At 38.9% G+C, this 15,953-nt stretch overlaps 2 protein-coding genes across 2 annotated transcripts in view; both read left to right on the top strand.

Moving 5' to 3' along the window:
• On the top strand, positions 1 to 3,428 carry POLR2K (RNA polymerase II, I and III subunit K). Its single transcript, XM_064442317.1, has 4 exons — positions 1 to 150; positions 1,846 to 1,909; positions 2,689 to 2,781; positions 3,266 to 3,428. Exons 2-4 carry the CDS (start codon positions 1,849 to 1,851, stop codon positions 3,286 to 3,288), a joined length of 177 nt encoding a protein of 58 aa, XP_064298387.1. The 5' UTR covers positions 1 to 150; positions 1,846 to 1,848; the 3' UTR covers positions 3,289 to 3,428.
• A 152-nt stretch (positions 3,429 to 3,580) lies between these two features.
• Positions 3,581 to 15,953, top strand: part of SPAG1 (sperm associated antigen 1) — a 41,925-nt gene continuing 29,552 nt past the window's right edge. Inside the window, exons 1-7 of the mRNA XM_064442316.1 lie at positions 3,581 to 5,256; positions 6,926 to 7,067; positions 7,651 to 7,810; positions 8,163 to 8,288; positions 12,972 to 13,039; positions 15,162 to 15,280; positions 15,761 to 15,866. Coding sequence (XP_064298386.1) covers positions 6,928 to 7,067; positions 7,651 to 7,810; positions 8,163 to 8,288; positions 12,972 to 13,039; positions 15,162 to 15,280; positions 15,761 to 15,866 — 719 coding nt within the window. The 5' untranslated portion in view covers positions 3,581 to 5,256; positions 6,926 to 6,927. The remainder of the gene's footprint in view (positions 5,257 to 6,925; positions 7,068 to 7,650; positions 7,811 to 8,162; positions 8,289 to 12,971; positions 13,040 to 15,161; positions 15,281 to 15,760; positions 15,867 to 15,953) is intronic.

Genomic DNA, 15,953 nt, shown 5'->3' with positions numbered 1-15,953 from the left:
CTGCCTGGCGGCACACCCTAATGGACGCGTCACCGGGCGTGACGCAGAGCACGCGTCAGCAGCAGCGGCAGCGTCCATCAGCCCGCGCCCGGGGTGTCGTCATCAGCCGGCGCCGAGCAGGCGGTGAGGCCGGTGGAGGTGGCTGCGCAGGTGAGCGGGGCCGGGGCTCCCCAGGGGTTTTCGGTCTCCTCCCCTTGGGGCCGGTGTCCCCTTCGCGGTGGCCGGGGTGGCGAGCGGGGAAGGGCCCGTCCCGGCCTCGTGGGCTTCCCTCCCGCGTGTAACGGCTCCGCGGGGCGGTGGGGGAGGCCCTGGGGCGGGGTTGGGGCGGGCTGGGGTGCGGGGGCCAGCGGGCCGTGAGGGCGGCGCGCCGACTCCAGTTATTGAGCTGTGGTTCGTCCGCCTTAGCTCAGCTCTCCGTTTTAGAAGATGCTGCTCTTTTCGAGTGCTAGTGGATGACTGCTTCTGTCTTACTATAATTTATGTACGGCCACAAAAAGGCTATAAGGCATCCGGGTTAAGGTGCCCCTGTAGTTATGGTGAAGTAAAACCTTACTTGAAAGCTATAGAGTTTATAAAATTATCTCCAGTTCTCTCAAACGGAGTGGCATAATGGGGGTTTTAACAAGACGGTTTTGTCGAATGCTGATCAGGTTCTCTTAAACAAAGGATGAACTGTTTCTGTCAAATCTGTCCCTCTGTTTTCGAGACCCTGGTTTTCCCAGTTGAATTTATACTGAAACAAACTGTGAAGGTCAGGGAAATAATCTTCACTATAATATTAAGCAAAAGTGTCTGAGAGTCATGCTCGTAAAGAAGCATCATGAAGGCTATTCACTGGCATAAGGGATTCTCGTCTTCTATGTCAGGCAGAACAGTGACAGAGAAGACAGCAACCTCAAAAAAACCTGCAGGGAAACATTCACGTTCTAGCCTAGACTTGCACTGAGTGGAAAGAAAAATTGTTTATTGTCTCTAGTGGTTACAGCAACAACCTTAAAATTTATGGTTGCAACTGTATTTATATGGTAGGATAAGATTACTTAAAGCTTGGTAGAATGTTTGTGGAGTATATGTAACTATTTAGTCTGCTATTGTGAAGGAATACTTGTGTCCAAATAACTCTGAACAATCAAAACCATTATAGGGCATTAAGAGGTGTATACCGCTGAGTTATCAAACCCTTTTTCAGTTTGGTAGTCATACCCACCGATGTTAAGATTTTGAGGGTGAAATTTCTTCTCTCTGGCCCCTCGTTGTTTTGTCTGGATATTTTAAATTCCTATTACTTTTCTACCTACAGTGTGTTCCCAGGATTTCTAATCCCTTAGATCAATAAAAAAGGTAGATTAGGTTAGCTCGTGGTGTATCAGAGGGGAAAAGAGTATAACAAGGCTTATCTTGTGTATGATAGCACTACTGTTACACGAGCAATGTGTAAGAAATTATTTATTTTTATGTTTCCAGCAAGGAAATTCTTACCATTGGCAGGAGGGAGGAAAGAAAGTAATATTCATTGGGCTTTAATGTTTAAAATCCCATTCAACAGAAAATGTTGTGCTGTCTCCATCTTTGAAGGTTTTCTACACCAGATTAGTAAAGCTCTGAGAAACCTGATATTCCTCTGCTTTTGAGAAGTTGAACTAGATGACTTTCTGAAGGCTCTTCCAACCTGAATTATCCAATGTCCTGTGTATCAAATACAGATGGAATTTGTTTGTATTTACTTTTAAGGAAGTTTTTCATCTTCTGTTGCTTTAGATTGAGATATTGAAATTATTGTGTATGCCTTGAAAAAATAATTTAAAAAAACTAAACTGGTGTGTATGTTGTATGTTTTTTGTTCAGAACATGGATTCACAGAAGGATGTTCAGCCTCCAAAGCAGCAGCCAATGATTTACATTTGTGGAGGTAAAGACATCAGTGAATTTTTTTATTTGTTTCTGGAGCTTTGGTGTTTTAATAATGAATAATGCATGATCATTATACTGAAGGGTACATAAATAGAAATAGTTGCAATGTGGATCCTGATGTTCTTTAAAGCTTTACATGCTGATAGTACCACATGTATGTGGTATATATGGATAGTGATGTGGAAGTAATAATTCACCAGAGCTTGTGTTGCTGTGTGGAGGTCCTCCATCTCCAGAGGACACTTTCTCTAAGGGTCCGCTTGTGGTGCAGACAGCAGACCTTCTATTTAGTGCACCTCTGAGAGTTTTTTTGAAAATGCTGTGTGGTCACGCAGCTTTTATTGAAGTGCAGTAGTCAAATGCTCTTTTACCTATAGATAAGTCAGCAACTTAAAAATTGGTGATTTTGAGTTGTCACTTCAGGAATCTCTGAAATATTTTGTCTTTTAAGAAAATAAACTTGAGGCTTTGGAGCTGAAGTTTTCATTAGTAGAGAGTCTTGTATCAAGAATGGAATGTGTTCTGTGCAGTAATAATTTGGTGATTTTTAGAAAGATCCTCTTTGATCTTAATATAAATGAACCTTGCTAATTTTTTTGTTTTTGCGCAGTATCTTGATATCATCCAGCTCTTGATACAAATTCACTACAATTATTTTTTGATATGTTTTGTTTGCCACAAACAGGAATTTGACTGTTATGACTTTCGAAAGTTATCTGTGCATTAACAATGCTGGTTTTGTTTACCCACTGCCTTTGTCTTCCTCCATCACATCAGAATGTCATACAGAAAATGAAATAAAGGCGAGAGATCCTATCAGATGCAGAGAATGTGGCTACAGAATAATGTACAAGAAAAGGACAAAAAGATGTATCCTTTTACATGGGCACTTGAATGCATTTGGGAAGCTGTGGATGGGAGACAAGGTATATAAGGGGAAACTGAATGGAAGTTTTGAGTAATTATGTAAGGATCCTTCAGGGCCAAAAATCAATAGAATAGAGCAAAGTACTATAGGGAAAACTGTGCACTGTGACTGGGGATCCTGTTTTCATTCCTGGCAATTTCTCTCTTTTTCTATTTTCTGTGCAAAATATAATAAGCTGTGATCATCTGCTGGATGACATACTGTGCATAGTTCATATTAGTGAGCCTTTTAACTAAAGGAAAGTGTGTGGGGTTAATTAAAGATGAGTTTTGCAATGCTTTTAGGTAGTTAATTGTGACTTTAGATTTAAGCAGTCTCTTGGTTTTGTTTCGTTTTTTTTTCCTCTTCCGCTCCCCTTTGCTTTCTTCTCCCTTATCTTTTTTTCAACCACAGTACATTTTTTTTCCTTTAACTGCACTATTCCAGTGGTGGTTTTTGATGCCCGGTGATTTCTGCAGAAGATGTAGTGCCTTTATGCTGCAGTTTATTCTTGCTGATAACTTTACTCTGTAAATCCATTGGTGTACAAATGCACATGCTTATTTGTGTTTTAAGATATTGAAGTATTAAAGTTAACTGTGATACTAAATTTTGTCTATACTGTCTTCCAGCAATAGGTTGCTGAAGCTGACATTTAAATTGTAGTCAGAATATGTAGTACTTTAAGTTCAGTGGTATTATATTCTTTTTGAGTTAATATTGTTTTCATTACTCTCATCTAAATTTTATTTGCATTTTAACTTTGTTTAAATATTCTTTGGACTCCTGTGAACTGCCTGCCTGCGTTTTGAATAAATTCTACTGAAAATAAATAGAAGGCTACACAAGGTTGGGTCTGAAACACAGATGTGGATTTCAAAAGAGCAAATCTCAAGTCCTTGAGACCACCCAATTCAGGCACCCAGCTGTGGAGGAAGTGTCAAAAAATCATCTCTCAGAAACAAAGAGGGGAGGGAGGCAAGGTAAACATTAGGAAAAAAATGCATAAATAGAAATTCCCAAAGTCCTTCTTGACGTAGTTGTACTCAAGGAAAGAATTAGGTCTGTGCTACAGAGATAATTTTGGTAGCATCCCAGAACTAAAACAGCATCGTTTTGCTTTTCAGATGACTTCTCACAAATCTGTGCTAAAAAGATTGAAGTGGATGTTCTGTATTGATGAGCCAATACTTTTTGCATCTGTCTATTTGGAATGTTTGTTAAGTAAAACTAAAATACCCTTATCACTGAAGTGTACTACAAAAAACTACTGGGTTGTGCCTGATGCTTATTTAGCCTCCTTAAGTGTTTCCAAATATCAATTTTGATGGTGCTAATAATGATGCTTTTAATGTTCGGATAATGTGTTTAGCTCTTTCCAATATAATAAGGCATCTTTGTCACAAACTGCATGACTATGTACTGGCTCATAAATGATCTACAATGGGTTGTTTTAGGGGATAAAAAAAGCATTCTTGAGATTTTGTTTTGGAGCTGTTTGGTTAAGATTTTATTAGGTATTTTACCTGCTCTTAGCTGTAAAGACATTTCTTATCCTTGGAAGCCAGATACACTCGAGTATGAATTATAACATTTTGACGAGATGGTCGGTATGAGTTTGTTCAGCAGCTGGGCGTGTGTAGCGAGCACCTCACGCCTGAACCAGGGGATCAGCTGTGGCCGTGACGGCCGGGAAGGGCGAACGCAGGAGCTGCCCGCTGGAGAGGGGGCAGTACCAGTGCTGCAGGAGGGCTGGGGCGAGGAAGGGACGGCTGTGGCTGGACTGTGGCTGCGGACGGGCTGGGCGCCTCTTTCTGCCAGACAAATGCGGAGAAGAACATCTGCTGCCCTCAGGAAGGGGTGCAGACTTGCTTTAGAAAACAGTGGCGGGGGACTGTAGGGCTAGCTGGCAATAGCAGTGTGCGCGACTGGCTTTGGGAGGGGGACTGGTACGAAGCTAAATAAAGTACCCCACTGAAAACAAACAGGTGATGTTTTATTAAAGCTACGCCGCCAACTGCTGTATTTCTGCCGCCGCGCCCCCTCCCGCCGCTCTCCTCAGCCCTGACCGCGGCGCCCGCTTCCGCCACGGCCCAGCTGCGCAGGCGCGGCGGCGGGCGGGCATCCCCCGGCTGAGGCGTGGGCCAGGTCGCGTCTGTGTCCCGGCGGCAGCAGGCAGGTGGGTGCTGAAGACCGCAGCACGACGCCAGTGCCGCCGCTGGAGCTCGGCGGGGCTCTGGGAGCTTCGCAAGGGGATCACTGAGGAGGGCAGCCCCGCAGCCGCACCGTCGTCCCCGCTTCCCTGCCGCTCGCCTGGCCGCGTCGCTGCGCGCCGCCGGCCGCCATCTTGTACATAGCAACAGTTGCTACGCACGGGCTGGCCGCGCTGAGCCGGCTCCGGCTGGGGTGCGAGGGGAACCTCTGGGTGCGATTTTAAGGTAAATTCCTGACTTCGGAGGGTGAAAGTTGCACGGTGCTGCGGCTTCGGGGAGCTGGCCGGAGGAGCGCAGCGTGTTTGGCCGGGGCGGTGCTGTGCCCCCGTGCAACCGGGGTCTCTTGTTACCGCATTGCCTCAGAGCTGCTCTGGGCAGTCGAGGGAATTCCCTGCTCCTGACGCTTATGGAAATACTGAAACGGCAGAAAATGTTGCAGTTTTGTGATGAGTGCCTCTCTTGCTTTTTACTCCTCTCTAATAATTTCTTGTATTCATCTAATGTCTCCAAGCATGTTGTTTCTTTTCCTGCACTGAAACTAAATTCTTGGGGCAAAATCCTATCTTTCTGCAGTACTTAATTATGACCAGTTATTATTTAAGTGATACTGTAAACATTTTTGTGCAACTGCAAATTCATATGTGTAATTATGCTAGACATTAGAACATAATTAGTTTAATTGTATCTCAGTATGAGAGGGACATTGAGAGGTTGAGGGAGCTGGGGTTGTTTAGTCTGGAGAAGAGGCTGAGGGGAGGAGACCTTCTTGCTCCCTACAACCACCTGAAAGGAGGTTGTAGCGAGGTGGGTGTTGGTCTCTTCTCCCAAGTCACTAGCAATAGGATGAGAGGAAATGGCCTCAAGCTGCATCGAGGGAGGTTTAGATTGGATATTAGGAAAAATTTCTTTACTGAAAGAGTGGTCAGGCATTGGAAGAGGCTGCCCAGAGAGTTGGTGGAGTCACCATCCTTGGGGGTGTTCAAAAAATGCATACATGTAGCATTTCAGGGTATGGTTTAGGAAGCATGGTGGTGTTGGTTTGGCAGTTGGACTTGATCTTAGAGATCTTTTCCAACCTATTCTATGATTCCAACTGGGATTATATCCATACGTAGTTGTTATCACATACTAGCTAGCTGCCCTTACCGTACTTGTTAAAAATAACCAATCACTTTAAGCACTATATAACATGGGGGGGGGGGAAGGAAGAATTTCTGCTCCATAGAGCTTGGGATCAAGATCGAAAAAGATGCAGATGAACAGATCAAAGGTACTGGCAGACAGGAAGTGTCCAATTTGATCATCTTAATTCATCAGTTACGGACTTATGGGAAAAGATTCAGATTAGTACAATAATATAATCAGAGGCATAGAAAATTAAGTTAATGGGGAAAAACAAACAATTGGACTTATTCTGGATACACAGAAGACAATGGTTATCATTCCATTAGATACACTACGCTGGTTAACATCTTCCCTTAAAAAAAAAAAGGGGTCTTGCACCATCTTCTTATTCATCCCCACCACACTTGCTTAAAGTAAGTAATACCACATTTTGTTTTAAGAAAAACAGATAATGTGGTCAGCAAAAATTGTCAATTTTTCTTGAAGCAGTCTTTCTGACTTGTTCTGCTTTGCAAAAGCAGTAGAGTTGTACATATTGTTTTCCCAAAATATATCTCATATATAACCATACTTCTGTCAGGAAACCTCTGTCAAGAACAGTTTGTGTGATCAGATCTTCAAATATAAAATTTTTCTTTTGTGGCAATAGGACCACTTGCATAACAGTAGTACTTCGGAGCATGAGCAGGGTTATTCCTTAAATTGGCATTGCTTCAAAATATAACTGAGTACCTACAGAATCATTACATTGTTTCCTTTTAATGTTTAGTTATGGGTGATGAGTCAGTACCATTTTTGCTGGACCAAGGAACCACTAAAACATATCAAATACCTATTGGTCACCTGGACTACAAGTTCATTGAAAAATGCACAGATGTTAAACACCTGGAGAAGATTCTCAGGGTATTAAGGTAAAAATTATAATTTCTTAACTTCATTACTAATTATATTCCTGTTCTGTAAAATTCGAAGGAACCTGTACCTAAATACTCTTATTTGTCTTGAACCTCTATGTGACTTTCTAATTTAAAAATTAAAATACAGAGTTAATCACGTTAACAGTGTCAGATGATAACGCTAGAAATCCAAGTCCTGTTTAAACCATCCAGAAGGTCTGAGGAACACAGTGCCAAGTTTTTCTCAAATGCTGCTGCTGGATTCTGGTTCTGCCATGAAGCCATCTTGCCTGGCTGTTTGTGGTAATTTCAGATGCCATGCCTGTTTAACTTGTGCTGAAAATGACAAGAGCATGTTTTTATTAGCATATGAGCACTGTCATGATAATTTTGAACTGTATCTGCGTCCATTGGAAAGTGGTTGAAGGTTAACCCACTGGAATTTTCTGGTCAAAATGTTATTAGGTGATAGTAGAATTCACTTGTAACAGAAAATAGTCCTCTGCAGTCACTGTGGTGACTACACATGCAGAGAAATACGGAGGATGCAGTGCAGTTAGGTTCTTTTGTGTAACTTTTATATCTTTGCATTTTAAAGGTCTGGTGAAGAGGGATATTATCCTGAACTTACATTGTGTTGTGAAAAGCGTATTGAGCATTTAGATCCAGGGAGCAGAGCTCTGAGAAAAGATAAGCCCGCAGCCACAGCTTCTGATTTCACAGCTGAAGAATGGAAAACAATTAGTGGGGAACTGATGGTACAGTATAACTCTAATTTGTAGTGGTCAGTAATGTAATCGCTTTGATGTGTCAATCTTCCTCTCTTGCATAAGTAGAATGTAATTATTTGATTAAATGAGGAAACAAAGGATTATGTTGGGGTTTTTATTATTTTACTGAATTAATGTCACTTTAATCTTTAATTAAACTTTAATGCCCATTTTAACTCTACAGATTTTTTGTGTAGATTACTTTTTATTCAAACAAGCACAATTGCTTTTTGTCTTAGTTGTTTTTCCCCATTAAGAGCAGTGCATTATAAGGATAGTTGTTAGGGTCATTGTAGACTACTCTACTGCTTTAAGGTACAGATATATTATTTATTTTCAGAGCTGGGTGACAGAAATGAATGAAGATGATAAGAAACCACAATTCCTGACAACAGAAACACTGCACGAAAGACAAGATAACTTGCCACCTATTCGTTGTTCCAGCAGCTGTCTTCCTGCTAATCAGGTATCTCTAGTTTTCTAACGTCTGTTAATTATATGTCTTTCTAAAATTGGGAAATTTTATAATTACAAACTTCTAATCATTGAGCCTTTCTTACTAGATTTTGTTAGATCTTGTTAACTAGAAAATAAAAACATTTACGTTCCCTGGCAAGAGACCAATGCTTAAACAAAAGTGTCTCCTTGGTACTAGCATGTGTCTTGTAATAATGTGTTAATTCTGATCAAGAATTCACTTCTGGAAAAAATCTCCTTAAACAACCCTTTGTGTTCTTTGATTCACATTTCAAAGTGGTGTTTAAGAATATGAACTAGGTTCTTTTTGGATGAAACTATGCCAAGAGACTTTCTCCAGCTGCCAGCAGGCTTTTGTTTCATGAGACCATACAGGAGCTAGTCCAAAATAAATACCCTGAAACACATACAGTGTGGATGTTGGACCATCTGCACCAGCTGTTTCATCCTATAGCCACTTCTCTATTGGATTGCACTGGTGTACATGTAGCTTTTGATTCCCCTTATTTTATACCTTGAGTTGATATTCCAGCTTTAGCCATAAAGCAAACTTCATAATTTAGCCATAAAGCATACTTAACAAATCTTAAGAACTAAAACATTTACCTTTTTACCTAGGTATTAGTTTCCTCATGTTTTTTTTCCATTTATTTATCTACCTGAAATCTGTTTTGTCTGTGACCAGCTTTCCTTCCCCATACTAAATTCAGTATTATTGGAGGGATTGGCAGAAAAGTAGATGTGGAATGGGATTTTTCTGAATTGTCCGATGTTATCGTGGATGGTTTCAGTCTGATTCCCGCTATTTTCTTTGGAATTCTGGAACACTTATAACAAACTCACTGAAGGATTTTTCTTTCTGGAAGTTTAGAAGTGAGAAATGTTATGAAAGGATCCTTACAGGTCATGTGATATTTCTTATTGATAATTTGACAAATTTTATTGGAATAATTATTTATTAGTAAATGCCTGATCTGTGTTCCTGTGTTGCTGTGTTATCAGAAATTACTCCTTATTGTCAGCTGGTACTTAGACATCAGACCAAGACATTTGGGATAACTAGGCACTCTCCATTATATGGTATACAAAAAGGATGGGAATTCCAGTGTAATGCTTTATAAGGGGTTAGTATTTAGACTAAGGTGTGCTTTTGTGGGTTTTGTTTGTTTGTTTGTTTTCCTTCACGTTTTTGCTATGTGTGTTCCTCTTGACTATCCTATTTTGCTGAGATGAAGAGTGCCACTGTCGCTTTACTCTTGATTTATGTCCTGTGTGTTTCCTAGAACACACAACGGTAAGTAAAACATCATGTGAACTCAGTGAATCCAGATTAGAATGTAAGCATAAAATGGTGGAAAGTGGCTTGAAATCTAGGATATACAGTTTTACTAAAGAGGATCTGTTCTCCGTTCAAAGATAAAATATTTATTCAGATTTTTTTTCTCCTACTTCAAACCATGCAACGGTCTTCAGGTCAAGTTTTTATCACTTTTGTTCTTCATACAAGGTTTAGGTGTTAGCATTATTACCCAGGAAACCTAGATACAGACGGCTTTATGCCTTATCTGTGGTATATGATTTCCATTCCTTCTGTCCAAGCAGATGGCCTCTGAAGTAATTGTAACCTGTCCTGGGAGAGAGATGGGAGGCATGAAACTGAGTTTTAGAATTCAATCTTCTTATGCAGCAGTGCAGTTGTACCAGTACTAGATCACTAGCGAATAAACCCAAGTTGTTTCTGTAGTATACACTAAATTTATATCTATAGTATAAAATCTCAAAAAGATTAGATTAATATACTTATTAGTTTTTTATTTATTTCTTGCTGACAAAGCTATGTGTAATCTTGTAATTTTTAAGCATGTTTTGCTAATCAGTTAGGACTGTAATTATTTTTTACGCTGGCATCCCATAATTTCATAATGTGGTATCAAGTATAAAGTTGGCGTGATAAATTTCTCCTCTCTGCTAGAAAGAAATCCACAAACCCTTCCACAATTTTATGTTGTTATTTGGTCGGCGACTGTGTATGTTCATCTGATCTGATGCATAAAAAGTTTGGTATCCGCTGTGAAGCCAATTCTGGAAATCCTTATTGACCCTAAACTAGTGGATTGCACCAGCAGGTACAGGTTTCGTAAATGGAAGCAGTATCTTGTGTCTGTAACCAGATTTTCTTGCTGATATTAAACGTAGGTACAGTTTTAATGCACTGCTAATAGCTTGTAACTCTATATGGTGTTTTCTTTTCATTGATGTGAAGTCATGGGGAAGATTTTCCAAAACTGAATAGATAAAGCGAATTTTACCCAATATTTCCCTCTTTAACAGTGTAAGGAAGTTTCTGTCTTACACCTCTGTTTTTCTTTCACACAGCCCAGGACTTTGAGGTTACATCTATACCGCAAAATAAGAGAGGACTGCAGAGACAGATTTTTTTCTGTTCCTAACTGTCCACATTGCTTAATTATTATTTTTGCTGCCTTGTTTTTTCCAGGGCAGAACTAATGCATGGATTTAGAGATACTCACTTCCAAAAGACTCTATGGATGGGATTTCAGCAGGCTTAGGTTCCTTTGGCAAAGTTTCCTAATACTATTCCAGAAAGATTTCTGTCCTCAGATACCTCCTCATGCTACAGTCCAGGGAATGCAACGCACATTCCAAGTTGTATGTTATAAAAATCCACAGTGATGGTATCTATGTAGCCTTCATATTATTTTGCATACTCTGAACTAAAAAAGAATACTTGTTAGACATCACAGTACGGTAATGTCTTAGGCCATCCCACAGGGTCAGGAGGAGAACCAAGGTCAAATTCTGTGTCACCTGAACTGAAGCCAGTCCGTGCTTTGATCTTTGGTCCAGAAATTGTTCACCGGACTTCAAACCCTGTGGGAACCATGCATTGTGAGTTCTGGCAACAAAAATGACAAGGGCAGAGGGTTTTTTTGTTGTTTTTTATTTCCACAGCATGCAAATATACATTTTTCATCAAAGCCTCTTGGATGAGATGCTCTGAAATGTTACTGACTGAGAAATTCTTGACTCTGCTGGAGCCGTAACTTTGTTACAATGGTCCCAAGAATATGAGATCTAGGATTTTAAAAATTGTGCATATTTGAGTCAACATTTCTTCCTCATTCCTTAAAAGGACATGCTGTAGTTCTCACCCTAAATTAAAGTTGCATTAGTGTAAATACTTTGAGTTTTCTTCTGGGAGTTTCACTGGTTTTGTGCTCATTTAAGTTAAGGACTTCTGGTTTGAAAAAAATATATTTATTAAATTAGTAAGTTTGTAATATACACCAGGATACATACGTATGATAAGTCATATTTCAGGGAACCATATTTAGGAGTTACCTCCTCCAAGCATGCACTGATCACTAAATACATTTGTCATTTTGTCTAGCTTATTGAAAGACTGAGAACATTAAGAGTAATGCTGAAGTTACATGCTATAAGAGTTTGTGTAACCTAACATTACAGATAGTCAGAAGTGTTTACAGGAAGGGTCACATTTGCATTATGTAAATTGGGGTGTTTACGTCCAACTGCAGAAGTATTTCCTTGTTACAGAGTCACCACTGGTAAAGCTAGTTTAAGGGGTTGTTGCTTGTTTCTTTGGTCCAGTTTATCACATGCTCAGTTGAACTGGTACAGATACTTAGGGATTGCAGTGTAATATTTCTCAAATTGTTTGTCTGAACCCAGATAATTGTAGATCTGCAACTCTACAAACAATTACATTGGTCTAACTCAGTGATTGATGGATTGCAACGTAAGAGGAGGGCTGAGCGGCCAGGACAGAGTAGATGGGGAATATTTTGAACTGGCTGTTCCACTGTGGAATACCTGTTTGGAACCACACCTTGCTATTAAGTATTGTTAAAGTCAACAGGCAGGGAGGGATGTGTCAGAAATATAGTCTCATGACAGAGGTAGAAGAGATACCAAAGGTGCCAGCTATGGAAATAGGCTCCATTAGTGTAGGATATGGGTTGCTGTAAAAGTCAGTCAATTCTGTTATGGCGACTGATTGTTGCACGAAGGTCCTAAGGACAAATTTTAGTTAAGGCAAATCTTAGTGATGGAGTTTGTCTAAAAGCTAGGAGTGTAAATCATCTCAGGAATTAGCTTAACTGGAGTGTGAAATAGTCAAAAGAAGTACAGACACTATTTTGAAATCAAATGCATTTTTCATTTGCAAGTTTGTTGTGAGGGTTTCAGGGACTATTAGCATCTGTGCATTACATGCTCTTGGGAATGGCAAGCCTGAAATGAGGTTACTGATTCAATCTCGCTGTCAAACACTTCATCACAAGGCTGGGTTTTCCAAAGACTGGGTTCTCTCATGCTGTATTGAAAAGATGGTTTGGCAGATGGCAGCACAAGATACTAATTAGGAAGAGCAGTCTCATATCTGAGTTTTATTCAGTACCTCTGTGACATGTAACCGGGTGCAGAGAGAAAGTGTAAGATTGAAGAACTTCTCAGATTACAACGATATGTGAAATACATAAAGATTTTCTTTAAAGCAAGATGAACTAAGTTTTCAAGACTATGCTGAGATTAGTCATGAATCGTGTTAGTTACTAGGAGCATGTATTGCAGAAACAAAAGAATTTCTGCCTAAAACAATTGTCTTACAGACTGGCTCTTTCTCTTTCAGAACAAAAAGTTACAAAACAAAAAAAGAAACAAGAAAAACATTCCACGGGATTACAGTGAATGGGACAAGTATGTTAAATCCTTCGTATTTAAGTTCTAATTAAGTCTTACATATTTGTTTAATAATGGAACATTATTAAATGTTGTTTTTTAAAGTATTTTCCAGAGATAGTATTAAGGTCAACATTTCAGGGAATTATAACACTTAGGTGAAACTTAGGCTTTCCATAATAAATGTTCTGTTAAAATGCAAATGATGCTTTGTGGTGCTAACAGCTGAAAACAATTTAGTCTATACTTTTGTTCAAGCTATGTGAAATATAACAAGTCAGCAGAAAACACTGATTTTGTTTCAGATTTCATTTTTCCTTTCAACATCTAAGATATAAAATCTGTGGACGTATGTAAACCCAAGGGAATAAAGTTAGCTTAATTTATCAGGTTTTTTTGAAAGCACTTTTAGGATTGTTTAACATGGGCTTATAACTTTGATCTTCTGTGTATCTAAAGTCACAATTCTAAATTAAAAATAAAATTGATGAATCCTTATTCCTGCACAGAGCGCCTCTGACCACAAAGACTGAGATTGAGGCAAGTGCATCAGTTTGCTCAGATGCAATTACACATAATCAATCAGAGGTTTAGACAGTAGCTGACTATTTCTAGGGTGGATGGAGCCCTGATTCAAAGACATTCTGCATCATGTAATGGTGGCATATTATCCTCCCAAGATCTGTGACTGATGCCCCGAAACTGTTGAGCATGGAGGGGGAAATACACATAATTCTGTGTTTGGCACTGTAGCAGCTTCTCTCTAGTTCCTCAAATCTGGAATATGATGCTGTAGAATCAGAGTGAGGAGGCGTGAGTTTCCAGTGCTGTAGATGGCGAGCTAAATCTAGAGACTGTGGGGTTTGTGTAATGAAACTCTTACTGTCTTTCTCTACTCCAAACCCACTACAAAACCCCCATCTACCTAAGATGCTGTTCTTAAACAGTTGTACCTATCAAGTTATTTTCATGCATGTATGTTTTAGAAATCGGTGTCCTCTGCTCAAATGTGGATAAACAAAATAGGTTATCAAAATAACTTCTGCAACAATGTATTCTTTCATCCCTCTTTCCTCTGTGTCATTTAAGTAATTTTGGGATTTCATTTGCAGTTGTATGTGCTTAATCTTTAAGTGCTTTAGCAGGCTGATAATACTGAAATATGAATTTTCCTATATAACGTATTTCTCTGGAGAATATAAGCGTACCGAAAAAGAAATTTTCCAGTTTGAAGCATATCATGTTTTTTAAACATTTTTAAGATAATTTCAAAACCTTCAAATAATTCTTTAGGTAATTTCTGAACAAAAAACCTTTCACTTCATATTTTAAAGGCACCTATTTTGAAATGTGGTTAATTTATAACAAATAAGTAAAAATAAGCTAGCAAAAGGTCAGCATCAAAATGGAGAATGACTAGCCTTACCTGAAAAGGATAAATGTTTAGAATTGGATAAATTCTCAAAATTGTGTGTCTATTTCAGATAGAAATTATTCCTATAGTCAAGATTGTTGTGGAAAGCAAAGGATATTTTTCATTAAGTCCTAAACAGAAAAGCAGCAAGTGTAGTGTAGATTACTACACTTCCAGATAGTGTAGGAACTGGTTATTACTGTATTTGTTTTATAGGACTATGGCAGCAATATTTATTTGATATAAATTCCTAACAACTGTTTTCAAAAGCTGCTTCAGAGTAGCCATGGAAGTGCTGTGAATATTTTTAAATTTCTCTCACCTTTACAGTATTAATCGCTTTGAAGCTGTTTCTTAAGTATTTTGGCAAAGGTTAATGGAGATGATCGATAGGGCTGGGATTGAGCCTGATGATACTGTTTCTTAAATTTCCCGTCTTTTTGGGTGGGATGGTGAGGAGGTGAGGCAGACATTTTCTTGGTTTGGTTTTAACCAGAAGGGAGGAAGAAGAGGTAATATATAAGCAGGAGAAGCACACACACACAAAAAACAACGCAAGGAAAGGAGGAAAGACTAAACATCTTTTTCCTTACTAGTCGTGGTTAACTGAACACAGTCTGAACCTCTTTTTCCTTTAGTTTATAATGGGAATATAGTATGCCTTTCTATTAGTAGAGGAGTCTTGCTGCGCAGCACTATTGAATTTGTTGTTTTTGTTAATTTAAGGTTCGATGTGGAAAAGGAGTGTTCTAAAATTGATGAAGGCTGTGAAGAAAATAACTCAAAAGGAAGATTCTTTAGTAGGCCAAGTCTACCTATAATCGAGAAGAAAATAGACACAACTGGTAATTTCTTAGAAACATAATTTTTCTTTAGTTATAATACTGTGGTGTAGAGTGTGAATACAAATTGAAAAGCAATTTATAGAAGTGAAAGTGTCTATTTTTCAGCCCCTAGAGGTGCTAAAAGTTCTTAGGAGGTTAACGGAAGCCATAATTGAAAAAATTCTAGTCTTGGTGTTAATAATCAGTTAAAATATTGATGTTGTGTTTAGGTTGAGAGCACTAGGTAAAGAAATAATGCATAGTTCTGCTATTATAAATCAATGGTAGAGGTTAGCCAACCGCTTTCATCTTGCGTTCTGAATTATATGTATATCAGAAGGATTTAGGTTCTTATTATAGAAAATAAAGTACATATTTGTCTTTTAGTAAACCACATTCTTTAAAAAAAATATACAGATGATGGCATTCAAACTATTTTAGCTGACAGTGTTTTGACTGCATCTGTGAAAGTTGTTAGTTATGTATGAATATTTTTTCTAGGCATGACAGTGAAAGAGAAGATTTTTATTGCTACTCGTGAAAAAGAAAAGGGAAATGAAGCCTTTGCCATTGGGGATTATTTGGAAGCAGTGACATATTACAGTCGGTGGGTAAATACTGTTGTGTTCTTTTATTTTAATAACTGTTACTTGTGAATATTGTTTTTAAAGCAATGTAATTAAAGCATTTTCTT

The sequence above is a fragment of the Phalacrocorax carbo genome, chromosome 2, assembly GCF_963921805.1.
Source record: "Phalacrocorax carbo chromosome 2, bPhaCar2.1, whole genome shotgun sequence".
In the NCBI taxonomy this organism is placed as follows: Eukaryota; Metazoa; Chordata; class Aves; order Suliformes; family Phalacrocoracidae; genus Phalacrocorax; species Phalacrocorax carbo.
Note: the sequence above shows the minus strand (reverse complement) of the source record. Positions and strands in the feature narration are given on the sequence as shown.

Coding starts and splice junctions, on each gene's coding strand:
- POLR2K (XM_064442317.1), top strand. CDS start 1,849: ATGGATTCACAGAAGGATGTTCAGCCTCCAAAGCAGCAGCCAATGATT. Junction 1,910..2,688: donor AATGATTTACATTTGTGGAG/GTAAAGACATCA, acceptor CCATCACATCAG/AATGTCATACAGAAAATGAA. Junction 2,782..3,265: donor CAAGAAAAGGACAAAAAGAT/GTATCCTTTTAC, acceptor GCACTATTCCAG/TGGTGGTTTTTGATGCCCGG.